Source organism: Mustela erminea, chromosome 10 (genome assembly GCF_009829155.1).
Source record: "Mustela erminea isolate mMusErm1 chromosome 10, mMusErm1.Pri, whole genome shotgun sequence".
NCBI lineage: Eukaryota > Metazoa > Chordata > Mammalia > Carnivora > Mustelidae > Mustela > Mustela erminea.
The window spans coordinates 105,873,475-105,890,701 of record NC_045623.1 but is presented as its reverse complement, the minus strand read 5'-3'; the positions used below and the strand labels follow the sequence as shown (position 1 = coordinate 105,890,701).

Genomic DNA, 17,227 nt, shown 5'->3' with positions numbered 1-17,227 from the left:
CTATTCTCAGCCCCAGCCTGCAAATCCTCAGAGACGGTTTCATTTCACGCTCCTTCAGAGTAGCTTTGTTCCATGCACTGCCTTTTCTCCATTTAAGAATCTCCACTTTAAAACCCACAATGGAAAAAGTCAGTCATCTCTTGACAGTTTCTTAATTTGAGGGAACTGGTGACGTGGCCTTTACCCAAAAAGCTTTAGGGAATACCCAAAAAGCCTGTACTTCATTAACCTGATTCTCTACCGGGTACAATGTCACTGCTAAATTTATAAAGTTAAAAATAATCTGAGAATGTCAGTACTAGATGAAAGTCAATCACCTGCCAAGTCTTCCCCTAAGTAGCTCATCTTCTCTCCCCCAAGTAACTGCTGACTTCTACCCTGGGTGTACAGGTCGGGGTGAAGGGGTGTCTCCCTCCCTACTCCCACCCACGGAACTGCTCTTTAAAGCCCAGGTGGTGTAACAGCAGCATCTCACTGCAGAAACACCAGGCCTGCCTCCTGAGCTCAAGGGCCTGGCAGCAAGGTGGGCTTCGCGAACTCCAGCAGGTGGACAAAGCTGAGATAGCTTTCTGTCCACAGAGCTAGGGGCTGTCAGGAGCTGTTCTCCATCTATTAAACACCACTTCACAGTGCCCCCCGCCCCGCCCCGCCCCTGGGGGGAATGAACGCTGGGTCCAATCCTGTTAGACGCAGCACAGAACTTTCCCTCAAGAAGGTAGGGACGGCTCCCGGCGCCCCAGACACACCCTCCTCCAGTCCGCAGTCCCGAGGAGTGGCGTAGACTTTACTAAGCGTGGTCTGGAGAGCAAGCCAGAATGTATTCGACTCAAGTTCCCAGAGTAAGAGCATGTCGACGTCCCACTGGGGAGTGTTCGTGCCAGAGGGACCGGCTGCTGAGAGCTCCAGCAGCGGCCTCGGCCGGCCTGGCTGCAAGGCCCTCTCGAGGGCTGATGGCAGGGTCCACTCACACCAGGAGAGTGGCATCCCAGGAATCAACAAACCCGTAAACCTCTTTGGTATATATAATAATGAAAAAATTAATTAGGCCATGGAATCTAGAAGTCAGTACTACTTCTGAGTTGGTAACACGCTCTTCTGAACACACAGCTCCAGCGTCTGGTGCGGCCGACCGGGTCCGCCTCTGCGCCATCTCGTGCGGTGCAGATTCCATTTACGCCATCTCTCCTATCTAAGGATCAGAAACGTCTGCCGTTGTTCTTCTAAGTTTTCACAACACCCCTATGAGGTAGGTGGTATCGACCCCATTCTACAGATGGGGAGTCTAGGCACAGAAAGGTTAAGTGGCTCCTTGAAGCCGCCGGGCATGGCCGCTGGGCATGGCGTGGCCACCGGGCAGCTCTCGGCTCTCGGTAGCGGCTACTGCCAACTGCAGGAAGGATTTCGTGCTGAGACCAAGGCCCTCTCTTGTCCAGAATTAAACCAGGGTCTTAAAGCTGATGCAGTTAAAGCCAACCACTCTCCCCAAACTTGAAAAACAAAAATACTAATTCTCAGTTGGGATCATTTGTTCTATTTAAGACTTTTGTGAGCTGACTTGCTTGAATTGTATAGTTATATATGCTCGAACAGTCTGTCATGGCATTAGAGTTGGTGGAATTTTGAGAACAGAATATAGAAATCAATAGTTAAGAGATTTCAATGGAAACACAAAAATATAAGCTGTGATGCAGTAAGACTAAAACCCCAAATAAACGGAGAGTAATACTTCCCAATGGTTAACAAGGCCTTACACAGAGCCGGGGTTCAGTTAGCATTTCTTGGATAAAGGAAAAATGTCACATCTTCCAACATGCCTGTCACGGATAACAGCCCCCTCTTGGGAAAAGAGCAGGAGCCAGGACCCTGGGGAAAGCCACAGGGGCCCACAGTCTCCCTGGCTTGGGGTGCCCTTGTTAACACAAAGCCACTCAGCCAAAGCATCCGGAGGTGTCCATGCTGCCTTTCTGCCAAATAAAAGCTGGGGCTTGAAACACTAAGCCCCCTTGAAATTTATACCGCTATTTATAAAAAATAGATATGTAAATACGATTAAATATATTAAGAGCCAAAGTGCCTTATAAAGAATCATCTTTAAAACTGTATAGATGCTCATGCACGTAAGCACAGGAATAAGGAGGTCAGCGCTGTGCTGTCTGTGTTGTTCGGTTAAGGATTCTGAATGTATTTCTAACACTAAGCACTGCTGCCCACATACCCCTTCCTGCCAAAGAAGCCTCACTCAGGGATGAGCGAGCCCACCACTCCCAAGGGGTCCTCGTTACACTAAATGCCTCGTGGGGGATGCTGCGCAGCCTGGGCTGTCACCAGGGCCCTTCTAGGGGGTCAATGTCGAATATTGCTGTTATTTGCTCCTTGTCCATCTTCAATCTGTGTCCTACCTTGATTCAGCCCAAGAACAGATTGCTCTAGGGTGTGGGTCCTTTGGTCCTAAGGCCTTCTGACCACTGGTCTCGAGTGATATTCCAGAAGAGTAATTGGTGACATATAAAATGGTTCAGAAAATCCATTCTGCAGAGCGGCTGACAGGGGGGCAGCCATGGCCCAGGCCATGTGCAGTGTGAGGCCTCTGGGTCCGGCCTGGCCCGCTCCAGCTGTGTTATAGCTCGACCTTGACCCCTTTTATAAAAGGCAGCCCCGTGGGCACCCGCTTCTTATACTCCAGGTACTCCTCTCCAAAAAAGTGAATTAACGAGATCTCCTCTTCTTCTGTTCGATCTCGGAAGAATCGCCACACTGTCAGAGCGTAGCCAATGCCACAGATGGGATTACACAGCATCACCTGGCGGAGGACACGAAGGTGATCAGGGTCAGTGTCCTGACACCAAGCACTTCAGCAGCACCTGTTCCTCCTGAATATCCACCCAGGACTTCCTGCCAACAGCCCAAGAGACTCTCAGAATACTACTAGGGTCTTTGAGACCTGAGGCCGTTCACTGAAACCTTACGTAACTCCTTTCACATTAGAGCTAAACAAACACTGAGCACTGTAGTTTTTTTCTAGACACTTTTTGGTGGTTCCTCTTTTTTTTTTAAACATTTATTTGACAGACACAGATCACAAGTAGGCAGAGAGGCAGGCAGAGAGAGGAGGAAGCAAGCTCCCTCCAGAGCAGAGAGCCTGATGTGGAGCTCCATCCTGGGACCCCAGGATCATGACCCGAGCCAAAGGCAGAGGCTTTAACCCACTGAGCCACCAGGCACCCCTTGGTGGTTCCTCTTATATGAGAGAGATCTAAAAATTAAAAGACCACCTTTTCATGGGATGCCTGGATGGCTCAGTAGATTAAGCGTCTGCCTTGGGCTCAGGTCATGATCCCAGGGTCCTGGGACTGAGTCCCACATCAGCTCCCTGCTCAGCGGGGAGTCTGCTTACCCCCGCCCCCGCCTGTGCTCCCCCTGCTGTGCTCACTCCTGTGCTCTCTGACAAATTAATAAATAAAGTTTAAAAAAAATAAAAATAATTAAAAAATACAAGGCCAACTTTTCAGATTTCAGTCCTCAGGGCAGGGGGCAGCAGCTCCCGACCCCACCCCAGGTGTGAGTCCTGTGGAGCTCCCAGCCTGCCCCTTCCCGGTCCGTGCTCACACACACACACACCCCTCACAGCTACCTCGCCCCTCCTCCTCGCCCCCTCACCCTAACCCTATACCGCATACAGTGCTATTGTGAAATCACCAGTCTTCAAACCACTACCTTGCCCAAACCAAGAAAAGCTGTGCCTTAGTCATTTCCTCCAGCCCCCTTCCCCTGGGCTGTACCCACTTGAACTGCCTGTCACCTCCTTACTCATGTGCTTTTCCCACTTTGAGAACATCTTTCCCCACTGAGACACTGCCAAACAACCCCTCCAGGCCAAGAACATCTCCCCGCTCTCAGGAACTTCTGTGCTGTGTGGGAAACCTACCACCCCACCCCTGCCCACTCTGACAGAACCCCACGGACACATGTGCTCCCCAAGGGGGCAACTTCCACCCAGAAAGCCAGGTACATGCCCTCAACTTCTTATTCCCATCACTGCTTACGGGGTACTTAGCTGTATTTCAAGCCCCAGCGAAGCTCTTTCCAACCAAGTAGCCCTCACAGCAACCCCCTGAGGTGGCACTGCTGTGCTCAATGTGTGAGGGCAGGCAGGCTAAGCGACCGACGCGGAAGCCAGGACTGGCCCTGTTGGCGAGCCTGGAGCCTGTGCCCTCACAGCCACCACACCCTGTGGTGGGGTTTCCCAACTGCAGGCCTCAACCTGTTCCTGAGCCCTGAAGCCCATTCATTGCATCATAAATAGAACTACAAATAAGACAAGAAACAGTGTATTTTGTACTCAGTAAGTACTATCCTGGGAAAGGCCTGTTCTACTTTTATACACGTGTGTGTACTGGGTGACAGTGTGAAAAGATCTATGGTCACAGAGGGGGGCAAACTTCATTCCTAGAGCACTTCCATATGTAGGCGGCATTTCTGGCAGATGACGGATTCAACTACTGTCAGCTTGTTCTCAGGGAATACGACTGCTGATGCAGTGTTAGGTTTCAGAAATGCAAGTATTAAAATAAGTCCTGTGTGCACTGCCCTGCCCCTTCTACACCACTGGGGGTCACCAGAGAGTCCCCAACAGACCATGCATTGCCAGTGGAATGCTTGGGGGCCCCAGACTGGATTTTCCCAAAGAGGTGAGGAGTTCTGAAGCTCTGGTCACATTCTCTGGCCAAGCATTTCTAGGACCAAGAGAACATATTTATGAGGCAACGGGCAGGAAACAAGGCTTGGTCTGCAACCTTAGACAGAATAAACCTCTGTAGCTCACATTAAGTCTAATCCAGACCTTGGCCTCATCAACAGCAGCTTCTAATGAAATCAGAATGCACTGGAGCAGCAGAAGGCTCTCTCTCCCCAAAGCCCCATCTCTGTCCTCACCGAACTGGAGTGCTCCAGATCTAAGTTAAAGAAGCAGGGAATGGGTATAGCACCTAGAATCGTCAGGAGCTTACAAGTTTAGAACACCCAGATTTTAGGTATATAGTAAAAAAATGTTAAGGACTACATCAGTTCTTTTGCGTTTTATTTCGTTCTCACTCAAAACATGACAAGGGGCAGATGCACCTATTTAAAGGAGACCAACAATCTAATAAATCCACTGAAATCCACTGAATTGGACACTTTGAAATGGTGAATTTTATGGTATGTGAGTTATGTCAATTTTAAAAAAGTAAAAGAAATTAAAGGCAGCCACTGTCAATTCTGATACTATACCTGGGTTCCAATACTCCAGTAAAACCACCCAACATAGGAAGGGTGCCGGAACCAAGCGTACACTCCACTTGTCACCAGAGTGTGGGTTTCTGATTTCTCATTCTGCACCACGTGGTTGAAATTGGAGCCAGCTGTGAACATCGCCGCTTTCCTCAGACATTCTCCAAAGACCACCATCAGCAGCCCCATGGCACTGAGCCAGGTGACCTGCTTCAGTTCTGGAGGAGAGACATGGGAGAAACAGGAAGTGAAGACACCGGACGGCGGTGCTCACCCTGCGGATGCTTAAAATTAACCTATTTTTCCAAGGCTAGCAACATTAGGAAACATGCTAGTGGGCAATCCGCATTTGTCATCACATTAAGACTTACTTATCAGCAAAACACATGCCCGTAAGTTGTGCTGTTCATCTGTTTAAAGTGCCAACAACCCACCAGAGCATCTTGGCAAAGACCTGATGGATTCCCCATCCATGTTCCTCTGCCACATGCCCCACTGCTTCCCCTGGGGACAACGAGAGCTAAGGGAAGCAGAGAAGCAGCTAGTGTCTCCCGCCCTGGCTCTTTACTGAATCCTGGGAACCACATACATTTTACTTAATTTGCTGCGGAAAGTTCAATTTGAGAGCAGGTTTCAGATGTATAGCTTTTTGTTAATAAAATCTTCACAAGAAAAGTCTCAAGTCACAGAAAATGAACAGATGCAAGTCTCTGACTGTCAAGTCAGAATGACAGCTACCATGGGTTGGTACGTTAGGTTGTGTGGCATGTTACGGCAGGCTTCGGGCAAACGGTCAACCCGTCCTCCATTCAAAATCCAGCAGTGGAATTCACAGGCTCTGCTTGTCCTCTATAAGGAGCTTAGTGAGGATTGAGATCTGGGGAAAATCACTCCGGGAGATTATACCTGAGAGGTAAACCCAAGTCACTGCCCTCAGGCCTGCACAAAACCACCCTTCTCCCTTCTGGAAGAGAAAGCAGGACACACTGACCTGGCCAAAAGATATTTTCTAGTGTGAACTCTATCCAAGAAGAAAGAGCAGCTACTGTGTACTCCAGACTGTGATTCAGGAGAAAGGAATCCAGGGACAGGCTTTTGGGGTTATTGACTGCTGTGACTAAGTACTCCGAAAAATGGAACAGCGACAAGGAGCACATGTACCTGTTTAAAAACAAAAAGACAGAGAGGTAAGCTGGGGCAAGGGAATCAAGTCGGCCATAACTCAAAGTACGAATCTGGGTCTGCAGAACTGTCCCTGACTTCTACGAGAAGACCCCGTTGCTACCTCTGTGAGAGTGGACAGCAGGCACCCACATGGAACAGGCCTGCTCAGGTTTGCAGAAGGTGGGGTTTTAAAAGGACTACATGTGGGATGTAAAAGACCAAACGAACATAGGTAGGGAAGGCATTATGGGCCCATCAGTCTGTTAAAAATGATACTCCACACCCCGTGAAATATGAAAGGGGGGCATAATAAAAACAAAGCAGTGATGTATGTTGACTACAAAAGTTCAACAGAACAAGTAAGTCCAGCAAAGACGGATTAGATGGCTCCGAGTACTGATAACAGGAGATAAAGCTTTTTACCTTGAAGCCACTGGTTCATATCCAGGTCAGGGACTAGAAGGCTCAAGGGCCTGAAATCATAGTGGAGGGGACAATCCTACACTGGCTGTGGGGGAGGCACTAGATGTGACCTAATAGAAATTAGAGATGGAAAAGGCCTGTGAAGAAGAGCCTGAGCCTTGCCCCTTCCTGTCACTGAGGACCTGTACCCTCTGCTGGGAAGGGCTCTTGATATTACCCATGAGGGCACCTACCGGCACGGTGCCAGGGAGACCCGTTTCTGCCTGCAACAGAAGCAAGCCGTGGGCACAAGCTCTTGGGGTCCAAGACCTAGGAATCTAGGTGGGAGTTAGAGACCTGACAGAATCATCAACAGCCTTCCCCACTCGGAGATGAGACACAGGGATGAGGAAACACCACTTCCGACCCTCTGATCCTCCCACCCTCGCCTCAAAACCATTATTCCCCCAAGTACTTCTTACCAGCCAAAGTGATTCCAAGAAGAATGGCTGAAACTTAGCAGCACGCCGCAGCCGAACACAAAGCCAAGGAAACAAGCTCGGATGGCTATCTGAAAGGGACCCAAAAGCAGCTCAGTCACCTGGCTGCTCCCGGAGCGCACATCCCACTTCTTGGGGTAGGCAGGCTCCCGGCAACCCAGGACGGCTGCCGTGCTCGGCGACGACAGGGTGAAGCTGCGAGGGCTGGGCTCGAACGCCGCCGAGCCTCCTGGTTCCGGCCGCCGTCGCTAGGATTACCGCTACCGCTACCCAGAGCCGTGGGAAAACCGCAGGAACCTCGTTTACCGGCAGGATTCTCCCAAGACCACGCAGCGAAGCGGGTCCGGGCAAGCGCGACTCCGAGCCTCTGCGGGCGCCCTGACCGGACACTCGGCAGCAGGTAAGGCTCCACACCTTCAGTGACGTAAAAGAACTCGCGGGCCCGCTCCCTCCGCACCCCACGCGCCTCTGCCGCGGCTGCCGAGCAGCACCAACTGCGATTTCCCACCCACTCCGCCCGAGACGTGGGGCCCGCGCCCCTCGAGCCCCGAGCCTGGCGAGGCTGCGTCCCTCCCGCCGCCTCAACTCGCGGACGAAGAACACGCCCAGGGGAAGCGGGCCCGTCCCCCGCAGGCCCAGCTCCCGACCCCGACCCCGACCCCGACCGGACCGAGCCCGCGCGCCGTGCCCAACCCGCCGGGCTCCCGCCCTCACCCCGGCCCCGGCCCCGGCCCGCCTCCGCCCGGCCCGGCCCGCCTCCGCCCGGCCCGCACCTGGTACCGCGGCGGCCGGTAGAGCAGCAGCAGCAGCGCGTTGAGCCCGGCCACGTAGAGCGCCAGCCCGGTGCGGCCCTGCAGGCCGGCGCGCGTCAGCAGCGGCAGCGCGAGCACCGAGGCGCCCAGCAGGAAAGTGGCGAGGCTGAGGCGCGCCTCGGAGCCCGGCGGAGCCCGCGCCGCGCAGCCCGCCATGGCGCCGGGCGGCCGACGAGCGGGCGACGGCGACGGCGCCGGCTGTAGCCCCGGGAAACCCGCCCGCCGCGCCTGCGCACTACGCCGCCGCCGCCGACGGGGAAGTGCGGCTGCTGGGAGCCGCGCGCCTCCCGCGAGCTCTCGCGATACTACCGCTCCGCGGGCCCGGTCCCCAAGCTTTTGCGGGAGCGCCCCGCCCACGGCCCCGCCCCGTCCGTGGCCCCGCCCCGCCAGTTCCCCGAGCCCTCTCCCTTCCCCCCCGCCCGGATCCCCTGACCCAGGACCAGGGGCGGACGGCGGGCGGGGCCGCGGGGCACCCGGGTCCCGGGCCGAGAAGTGGCCGCCTTCGTCTGCCAGAAAGGAGCCCCAAACTCAGGAATGCCCCCGTCCGAAGAACTCGAAGCGACCCCGCCCTCGGCCAGCCCCGCACGGTCCCCGCGCGAAGCTGACACCCTCGGGCGCGCAGGCGCGAGCTGGGCCGCGAGCTGGGAGCCCGGGCTGCTTCCGCGCGGGGACCGTGCCCCGGAGGCAGCCGGAAGCCCGCACGGGGACTCTGCGCGCGGGGTGACCGCCCACTTCGGTTCGCGGTGAGGGAGAATGCTGGCAGTCGTGCCAGAGCTCAGCAGACACCCGCTTTTAAAAGGCAGAGTAAGGGGCTTTACGGGGCGACCCTGGCTTCCCTTAGGGGAGCAAAAGCAGACGTGTGAGCCTGGAGAAACCGTGGGAGTAGAAGCCACAGTTTTTTAAGAGCGGTCATCTTCGGGTGACAGAACAGTGGGTGACTTCCACTGTCTTCTGTGTTTGTTTTTGTATTTTCCATATTGTGCACAATCAACATACATTACTTTTTAAATCGGAATTAAAAAAAAAAAGTGTTCATGGCCTCCCCCAAGGGAGCTCACAGAGGGGTGATGAAGGGGAAAGACAAGTAGAGGCGAGACTGGAATAAACTATGGAGGGTGGGAGTGGGATAGGAGCCAGGGGAGAATGGAGAGGAGGGAAGGGACTCCCAGGAGGGGCCTGCAGGTGGGTGGGCAGAGGGTTGGGGGCCACATGGGAGGGATGCTGGAGCTAGGTCTTGGGGCACTCAGGGACTGGCAGCTTTACGCTGGAAATGAGAGCAAGGGCATCGATGGGGGGGGGCACCAAGTTGGCAGACTCAGGCAGGAGAAAGGAAGCCTGAGTTGGGATAGGGGACAGGCCCCGGGAGAGGCTGGAGCCCAGAGCAGTGGGTCAGAGAGTGCTGAGACCAGGCGGGGTGTGCACTGCAGTCACCCAGCCCTGCGTTTGAGCCGCTAGCTGCCCCATCCTCTTCTGTCCCCCCAGGACCTGGCAGGAGGCCTGGTGTCTAAGCAGCTGAGCTCAGGGAAGGAGGGAGAGCCTGGGATTGAATCTTCATCTCAGCACTGCCAGGGCCCAGCTTTGTTACCTTGGACAAATCATCTCCTGATCTCAGCTTCCTATAATCAATACAGGAATCCTCATTTCACTATCACGTGTTGATAACATTCTGCAAAGCCCAGTACCATGTTTAAATGATGCTGAGGGGCACCTGGGTGTCAGATGGCTGAGCGTCTGCTTTCAGCTCAGACCATGATTTCCAGGTCCTGGGATCAAGCCGAGCCCCATGTCAAGCTCCCAGCTCAGTGGGGAGTCTGCTTCTCCCTCTCCCTCTTCCTCTCCCCCTGCTTGTGTGCTCTCTCTCTAATGAATAAATAAAATCTTAAAAAATAAAATAAGTGATGCTCAGAAAACATACGCTAAGCTGGGCTCATGGGAATTGAAAAGACTTAATGTTTTTAAAATCCAAAGTTGCCTAGTTGCAGTACCATGTAGGAAGGAGGCATGGTGTTGCTGGGGGCTGAGAACTCACACTCCCAACACTGCCCCCAGTTTCTGATGCTCTCACCCAGACTCAGTACCTCGCCCCCAATTCTGGGACGCCTCAGGGACCCCAGAGAATAATTGCATCTTCACTCCTGGGAGTGAGTCTGGTCCTGGGGCAGAGAGCTGCTCCCAGGAAGCTCCCTTTTCTGGCCGTTGCCATCTGCTGTCCACACTGACTTAGGGCCCTGATGCACCCCAGGGACCATCCCCATTCTGGGGGCACAGGGTGACTGGAAATCCAGTTTGGTGAGCCTGAGCAACACTCTCTCTATCCATGACCTCCCTGTAGACCATAACTCTCCATCAGCTCCATCTTGGAGAGGGAAGAAAGAGGGCAAACAGTCCCCTGCCAGGGATGGCCGGACCAGAGGGAGGGGGGATGTTTAGAAGTACCTGGAGTTGCTGAAACTGTCAGGGCCCACGGCTCACAGAGCAGTAATGTAGGAAAGAGGCAAGTAAGCAAATATGTGCACACAGTGGCATAGACCCAGAGAAACTGAGTCACACACAGATCGGCGGATACCCAGAGAAACAGTAATTCACAGAGCGATACGGACAGAAACAAATACACTGAGACCTGCTTTCCTAAACAGAGAGGGAAGCAATCTGGTCAAAAAAATCCACTCTGGGGGCGCCTGGGTGGCTCAGTGGGTTAAGCCGCTGCCTTCGGCTCAGGTCATGATCTTAGGATCCTGGGATCGAGTCCCGCATCAGGATCTCTGCTCAGCAGGGAGCCTGCTTCCCTCTCTCTCTCTCTCTGCCTGCCTATCTGTCTGCTGTGAACTCTCTCTGTCAAATAATAAATAAAATCTAAAAAAAAAATAAAATAAAAGCATTTAAAAAAAAATCCACTCTGGGTCCAGTTCTCCAGTGTCCTCCCCAGGCACGAGAACAACAAGCCCATAAAAATAGAAGAACATTAAGGTAAAATACTCAGCCCTGGGATGCCTCTCTCGCCTTCTTTTGTAAATAAGCATTTGAATGTGTTTTGTTCTTAGAGTCCAGAGGCATGCACAAAGGGAGCCCTTTCTCATGCAGGAAGGCCCCTCTGCAGGGTCTCCCCTGTGCCCCCCTCGTCCTGCCTTTCGCCCACCGGCTGCGGTGGCTTTCTACCCTGAGCTTGAGAGGGGATTCCTCCCGTTTCAAGAGTCCTAAGAAACCGCCTCGAGTCTCCCAAGTTAAACTGCAGGCTGAGATGAAATTACCCTCTTTTTCTTAAACAGGGTTCCTGGATGGAGCAAGGGAGAATGTATGGAGAGGGGATCCCCCAGAGCAAGCTGGAGGCGTCACCAAGCCCCTCAACCCACACCAGCTTCCCAGGGTGAGAAGTTTGTTCTTGTCCAAACTTGACGCCATATAAAAAGTCTGAGAACGGGCCTCCCCCTCTTCCCTGCTGGTGGGTCCCTGGTCAGTTGTTGTTAGAGGGGGCCTCCTGGAGGCTCCTTGTCACTCAGAGGTCCTCTGTCCCATCCACTTCCCACGTGGAGGCCAGGAGGGGCCTGTTCAGGGTAGCTGCTGCTCTCCCCAGGAGGGAACCCTGATCCTCCAACGCTTTTCTTCTCCCTCCTCTGGCTATTCTGGGCTCCAGGCATGAAAGTCCCCTCTCTCTAGTCTGGAAACGGGTAAATGATGCGTAATTTATGAGCCCATCAGCCCGGAGTGCATAAGTCATATGTGCACAAAAGGGCCGGGTAAATATTTAAAGATTAGAGCCAGCTGGGGAGAGACACAAAGGTCTAGGACAATAGGGGTGTCTCTGAAGTCACTCTCTCTGAGCTGGGCCAGCCCGGTTCAGTGTTGAGGCACTCAACGCAGTCCCAGCCTTTGTCCCTTGGAGGGCCCTTGGCTGCCGGGCTATTCGGAGTCGAAACACAGCTAAAGAGAGTTAAACAATCGCGGCCTCTCCACCCCCATCTGGAGACAATCGGCTGAGTCATTTCAGAGTTTTGCTGTGTCCCGATAGTTAATTACATGAGGCAATCACTTCATTCCACTTTGAAATGCATCTGCAGAGACCCACAGTGCCTTTCTCTCCCCCCTCACCCTCGGTGGCCTCTGTGGCACTCACCAGTTAGCTTTCAATGTCTGGGTGCTGGAGGAAGGGAAGGGGCTCTCACCCAGGGTGAAGGGGCTAGCAGGGCCATCACCTGCGAGGGCTGGTGGAATATCCGGTCCGGCTCCTGTCCTGGGACCTGCAACTCCACTCCTTACCTTTCCAGACCTCGGTTACTCTGTAATGTTCTTTCTTTTGCCAAAGTTGAGAAAACCCACCGTGGGAAGGGAGGTCACTTTTTGCCTAAATTCTCCAGTCGGAGGAAGCTGAGGGCTCTGAGTATTCTTGGAAGCCCCCAGAGGCCTCCAGAACTATAGAAGGAATTTTTTCCTTGAATGAGCAAAGGACAACCTGGATCTCCCCAGCGCTTTGCCAGAACTTGTGCTCCTTTGCAGAGGCCCCTAGGGCCTTCCATCTGCTAAAGATGGAAAGGGAGTCGGTGGCCTACATCCCAGTTTGCATAAGCCGGGGTTCTAAGTTGGTCTATGTCCTTCCCTGCAGCCCGAGAGTACCTCGCCCTGCTTGCTCTCAGATAAGGGAGTAGGGGGTGCCGCACCCCGCATCTCAGAAATCGCCTCCCCTACCTCTGCGCCCCCCGCCGGAGCCCCGCCCCCCTGTGAGTGCGGGTAGGAGGCTCAGGCTCAGGACCGGGAAACAGAGTGTGGGAGCGAGGAGAGGAATTGGGTCTTAGCGGGGAGGTGGCTGCCCAGGAGCCCGAATCGCGGGTAAAGTGGGGGATTTCCCGGGCACGGGGAAAAGCCCGCGGCGAGGGGGAGAGGGGGGATGGAATCCGCACCGGGATCTCTCTCTGCCCTGAGTCTGCGCGACCCTCAGCCGGTTTAAGGGCTGTTCGTGGCGGCCGAGCCACGCTGGGAGTGGGAAACCGGGAAAGCAGGGAGGCCATCAGCCTAGGTGTGTGTGTGGCTGGGGGATGGAGGGGGACGCAGGGGGGTGGTGCCAGGGTAGGGGTAGGGCGCAGCGGGGCCGGAGGCCCATTAAGTGGGCGGGGGGCGGACTTCGCTGCGAGTCCAGCCCAGGCCTCCCCGCCAGCCTCGCCGCCCGCAGGCAAAGCAGAACATTGCGAATTAGTTCATTTTGCGGTCAATTTTCCACTGCTTAGGAAAACACCAAGCCACCCACGTGAGCGGCCCCACCCAGCGCGGCCGGGAGCCCTCGGCTCGGGCTCCAGAGGAGCGACGGCCCGAGGGGCTGCGGATGCCGGGGTGCGGGCAGGGGCGGCCCGTGGGCCCCTTTATGGAGGCCCTAACTCTGGAGAGGGGGCGGGCCGCGAGGGCTGCGCGGAGGGCCATTGGTTTGCTAATACGCGGCGCTGAAAGGCGCGGGCGGCGGTTTATGGGGAGGGTTCATAATTAGAGGACAAATTGCCCCGCAGCCCGCGCGGCTCGGGAGCGGGGGCGGGGGTGAGGGAGACCGGCAGAGCGAGGCGCGCGCCCAGCTTCCGTGCAGATGTGCAGCAGCTGGAAGCCCGCGCGCGGCGGGGCGCCGGGAGTTTGGCCCCGAGGGGGCGGGCGCGGGCGGGCTTTGTGGGGCCGGCACAATGCCCTTAACACTCGGCTGCCCCCTTTGTGCCCAGCCGCGCCGCCCGCCTGCCCCGCGGCGCCTTTGTACCGGGCCGCCACCGCCCCAAGCCGGAGGAACGCACGGAGGCCAGTGGGGCCCGGCCAGCCCCGGCGCTTCAAAGCTGCCCGGCGCGTGCCAACGCCGGCCGTCCGGCCTCGGCCCCGCCGCCCAACCCCGGCCCGGCCCGGCCCGGATCCAGCCTGCGGGTCCGACGGCCCGGGGCGGAAGAGCACCTCGGAGCCGCGGGCCACGCAACCTACGCCTGAAAGGAGGGCGGGGCGCGATTCTCCACGCTGCTCGGGCTTGAGAACGCCTCTGCCCCGGCAGGGCCCTTCAGTACTGCCGGAGGGGGCCGCGGGGGCGGGTGTCGGGGGAGAAGACGCCCGGGCTCCGCGGAGCCGGGCGGCGGGGTCGTGAGGGGGCCCACCCAGGCCCCAGCAATATCCCCTCCCCCTCACGCTGCGTCCCTGCAAAGGCCAATTTGTTTATTCCCCTGCCGCAGGGCTCGACTGCAGAACTTCGGCGTCCAAGCTACTTCGTCACCCTCCGGAGCAGCCATAGGGGCCCGCATTGTTCGCAACCCCATTTTACAAACCCTGAACCTGAGGTCCTGCGAGCCCAGTACAGGGACTCAACTCGGTATGAACCCTGGAGTCCTCTGGACGTCAGCCCCTCAGTCACAGCTACTGGAGTCCTGCTCCCAGGGTCCAACCCGGGACCGCACCAGTCCTGTTGTAGGGCCTAAGCGGTCCTGCGGTGGGTGCTTCCTCCACGAAGCTCTCTGGGTCTCCAACCACAGCCCGAATAATGGAAAGTGTTTGGGGGTCCCAGACCTGCAAGAGCACAGAATGGGGCTCTCCCCACATGATCAGTGTCTTTCCTACTCTCATCTTATATTAGCTGGAACCAAGAGAAGGTGGGTGAGAATAAACTCGCAGGCTCTGACGGAAGTGTCAGAGCCCTACTTGTCCAGCCTGGAAACCCGGGACTGAGGATGGGGAGGCTGTTCTACCCGCCCAGGCTTGAGGCTGCCTGCAGCGTCCCTCCAGTTAGGAGAGGTGGATGGGGGCCTAACAGGGCCAGAGGGCACATGTGCCCAGGCTACACCTTAGCACAGGAAAGCTCCCAGTCCAAGACCACAGCCAAGAGGAGACTGGCTATAGCCCTGAGGGCGGGCTGCACGCTTTAATGGGACACATGTCTCTGCTTGGCCCCCTCGGGCCCAGGCTGTACCCGGCTTTGAGCAGCCACAGGCAGAAAATCGCTGCATTGTCCCGACATTAGGGCGACTAATGTGGCGTTGCCAGTTCGGCCAGAGCGTGAAACCCGCAGAAAGGCGTCGCTGGCGGGTCCTTCCTGCCTCCGCATCTTCATCAGGCCCAGAGAGGCCCGGCACCTTGTCAGAGTCATGAGCCAGGCTCAGAGCCATGGGCCCATGGACGTTCCTCAGTGGGTATCCCCCAGAATGCTTGGAGACAGGGGGCAGCAAGGGGCCTAGTAGTGAGGCTCAGTACCTAAGGGGCACTAGACACAGGGACAGGACAGGGCATGGAGGGGTATGCATGGGAGGGGACCTCAGACTCGGGGAATGGTGGTGGTGAAAGGGATAAAGGAAAGCCTGAGAAAGGGGAAGAGGGGTCCCTTGGAAGAAAAGAGGGCTCCTGGAGGTGAGGCTGAAGCCGGGGAGAGGAGAGGGAGGTGGGGAATTTCACAGTGCACCCCCCCATCTCCTCCCCCTCGGGGTTCCTCGAGCCCGGGAGCGCCTCATTGACATGTAAACGAGAAGCCCTATAAAGGCGGCACTGCCTCCCACAGGCACAGATAACGACACCATGGGCTCTAAGCCCGGGACCCAAGCCAGCTCCAGTAGTCACTCCAGCAGCTTCCGCAAGGTCTGGGGTCCTGAGGAGCACAGAGTGGGGGCTCTGCCAAGCCGGGGGTGGCGTGGGGCAGAGGGTGAGAGGACCGTTGCCCTGCCCTAAAATACCACCTCTTCACAGATCTCCAAGCCTCTAATGGAGAAGAAGCGACGGGCACGCATCAATGTGTCCTTGGAGCAGCTGAAGTCGTTGCTGGAAAAACACTACTCACACCAGGTGAGACGTGGGGCCGTGGACGGGGCCGTGGACGTGGGGCCGTGGACGGGTCCCCGTGGGGCCGTGGACGGGGTGATACAATCCGCAGCCTCATCCCTTCTAAGTCGGACTGCCCAGCTAAGAGCCCTTTCCACGGTCTGCAGATCCGGAAACGCAAGTTGGAGAAGGCAGACATACTGGAGCTGAGCGTCAAGTACATGAAAAGCCTTCAGAACTCGGTGCAAGGTGGGAGGGCGTCTGGAGCAGGTGCGGTAAAGAGCTGCGGGGAGGGGCGGTGACTTCTGGGGTCAGAGCCATGGATATGACAAGACCAGATCAAGGAAAAAGGATGGAGAAGAAAGCTCGGGGCAGTGGGCAGCGGGGTGAGGAGAAGGCCCCAGATTGCTGGAGGCAGGAGGCCGCAAAGACCCTGCAGCCGGCGAAGGGTGGGCGAAGATCTGGACCCTGGGAAGGAAATTCGGTTTGCGTAGCCCCTCCCCTCCCTGCCGCGCTTCTGCCCTCCTTTTCCCTCTCCCCACCTCTCCTTTCCTCCTCCCCTCTCCTATTCTTCTCTGCCCTTCACATTTCTCCCGTCCGCTCCCCTCCCCCCAGGGCTCTGGCCGGTCCCCCTCGGAGCTGAGTTCCCGTCGGGCTTCCGCAGCTGTCTGCCCGGCGTTGGTCAGCTTCTGCGGCGCGGAGAAGAGGGCGGCGGTGGCCTGCGCTGCCCCCTGGCGCACGAGCGCGCAGGTGGCAGCACCATGGACAGCGCCAGCCCGAGCCGGGAGGCGCCCGAGCCGCTCGGCCCCTGCGCCCCCGCCGTTTGGGCCCCTGCTCCGGCCACCGGCGGCTCGCGGTCCCCGCCACCCCGGCTCCTCTTCCCTGGAGGTCTTCCCGGCCCGTCCTCCAGCGTCCCGGGGCCGCAGCCGGCACCTCGCCGCTGCGCCGAGAGCCCGGGGCCGCGTCTGGGCGTTTGGCGGCCCTGGTGAGTCCCGGCGCCGCCTCGGACTCAAGAGGGCCCCCGTCCGGCCTGGAGACGCAGAGACTGTTCAGAGCGCGCCTGCGGTGCCGGCGGGGACCCTCAGTCCTCCGTGCCGGTCCCGTGGCAGGGGTGACTGGGAGGCTGCCGCGCGCCTCGCAGCCGCGGAGACCGAAATCCAGCCCCCCCAGCCCCACCTACTCAAGCCAGACCCGCTCCCTCTTCCCACCTTCTCGTGGGGCTGGGAGGGGATGTCCGAAGCTGCGCCTCTTTCCCAGGGCCCCCGGCGGGCAGCCCGCCCCCGCCCCCGCCCGGCGGCCACGCCGCGGTGGGAAGGTCGCCGTCCGCAGCGG

At 57.0% G+C, this 17,227-nt stretch overlaps 2 protein-coding genes across 8 annotated transcripts; one reads left to right on the top strand and one right to left on the bottom strand.

The window, feature by feature from the left end:
• Positions 1-581: 581 nt before the first annotated feature.
• Positions 582-8,454, bottom strand: ICMT (isoprenylcysteine carboxyl methyltransferase). Its single transcript, XM_032361388.1, has 5 exons — positions 8,108-8,454; positions 7,317-7,405; positions 6,260-6,429; positions 5,269-5,486; positions 582-2,800 (listed from the first exon to the last, which is right to left on the bottom strand). Exons 1-5 carry the CDS (start codon positions 8,300-8,302, stop codon positions 2,618-2,620), a joined length of 855 nt encoding a protein of 284 aa, XP_032217279.1. The 5' UTR covers positions 8,303-8,454; the 3' UTR covers positions 582-2,617.
• On the top strand, positions 7,610-16,894 carry HES3 (hes family bHLH transcription factor 3). Of its 7 annotated transcripts, none has more exons than XM_032361391.1 (5): positions 7,610-7,734; positions 11,413-11,510; positions 15,824-15,919; positions 16,063-16,144; positions 16,511-16,894. In XM_032361391.1, exons 3-5 carry the CDS (start codon positions 15,839-15,841, stop codon positions 16,882-16,884), a joined length of 537 nt encoding a protein of 178 aa, XP_032217282.1. In that variant the 5' UTR covers positions 7,610-7,734; positions 11,413-11,510; positions 15,824-15,838; the 3' UTR covers positions 16,885-16,894. The 7 variants fall into 7 exon arrangements, with proteins under 7 accessions (XP_032217282.1, XP_032217281.1, XP_032217286.1 ...); XM_032361390.1 differs by lacking the exon at positions 7,610-7,734 and adding an exon at positions 8,813-8,950; XM_032361395.1 differs by lacking the exons at positions 7,610-7,734; positions 11,413-11,510 and adding an exon at positions 12,736-12,858.
• The last annotated feature ends 333 nt before the right edge of the window (positions 16,895-17,227 follow it).

Coding starts and splice junctions, on each gene's coding strand:
- HES3 (XM_032361389.1), top strand. CDS start 15,656: ATGGGCTCTAAGCCCGGGACCCAAGCCAGCTCCAGTAGTCACTCCAGC. Junction 15,716..15,823: donor ACTCCAGCAGCTTCCGCAAG/GTCTGGGGTCCT, acceptor ACCTCTTCACAG/ATCTCCAAGCCTCTAATGGA. Junction 16,145..16,510: donor CCTTCAGAACTCGGTGCAAG/GTGGGAGGGCGT, acceptor CCCTCCCCCCAG/GGCTCTGGCCGGTCCCCCTC.
- ICMT (XM_032361388.1), bottom strand. CDS start 8,302: ATGGCGGGCTGCGCGGCGCGGGCTCCGCCGGGCTCCGAGGCGCGCCTC. Junction 6,430..7,316: donor TCTTGGAATCACTTTGGCTG/GTAAGAAGTACT, acceptor GTTTTTAAACAG/GTACATGTGCTCCTTGTCGC. Junction 5,487..6,259: donor AGAAAATATCTTTTGGCCAG/GTCAGTGTGTCC, acceptor TCTCTCCTCCAG/AACTGAAGCAGGTCACCTGG.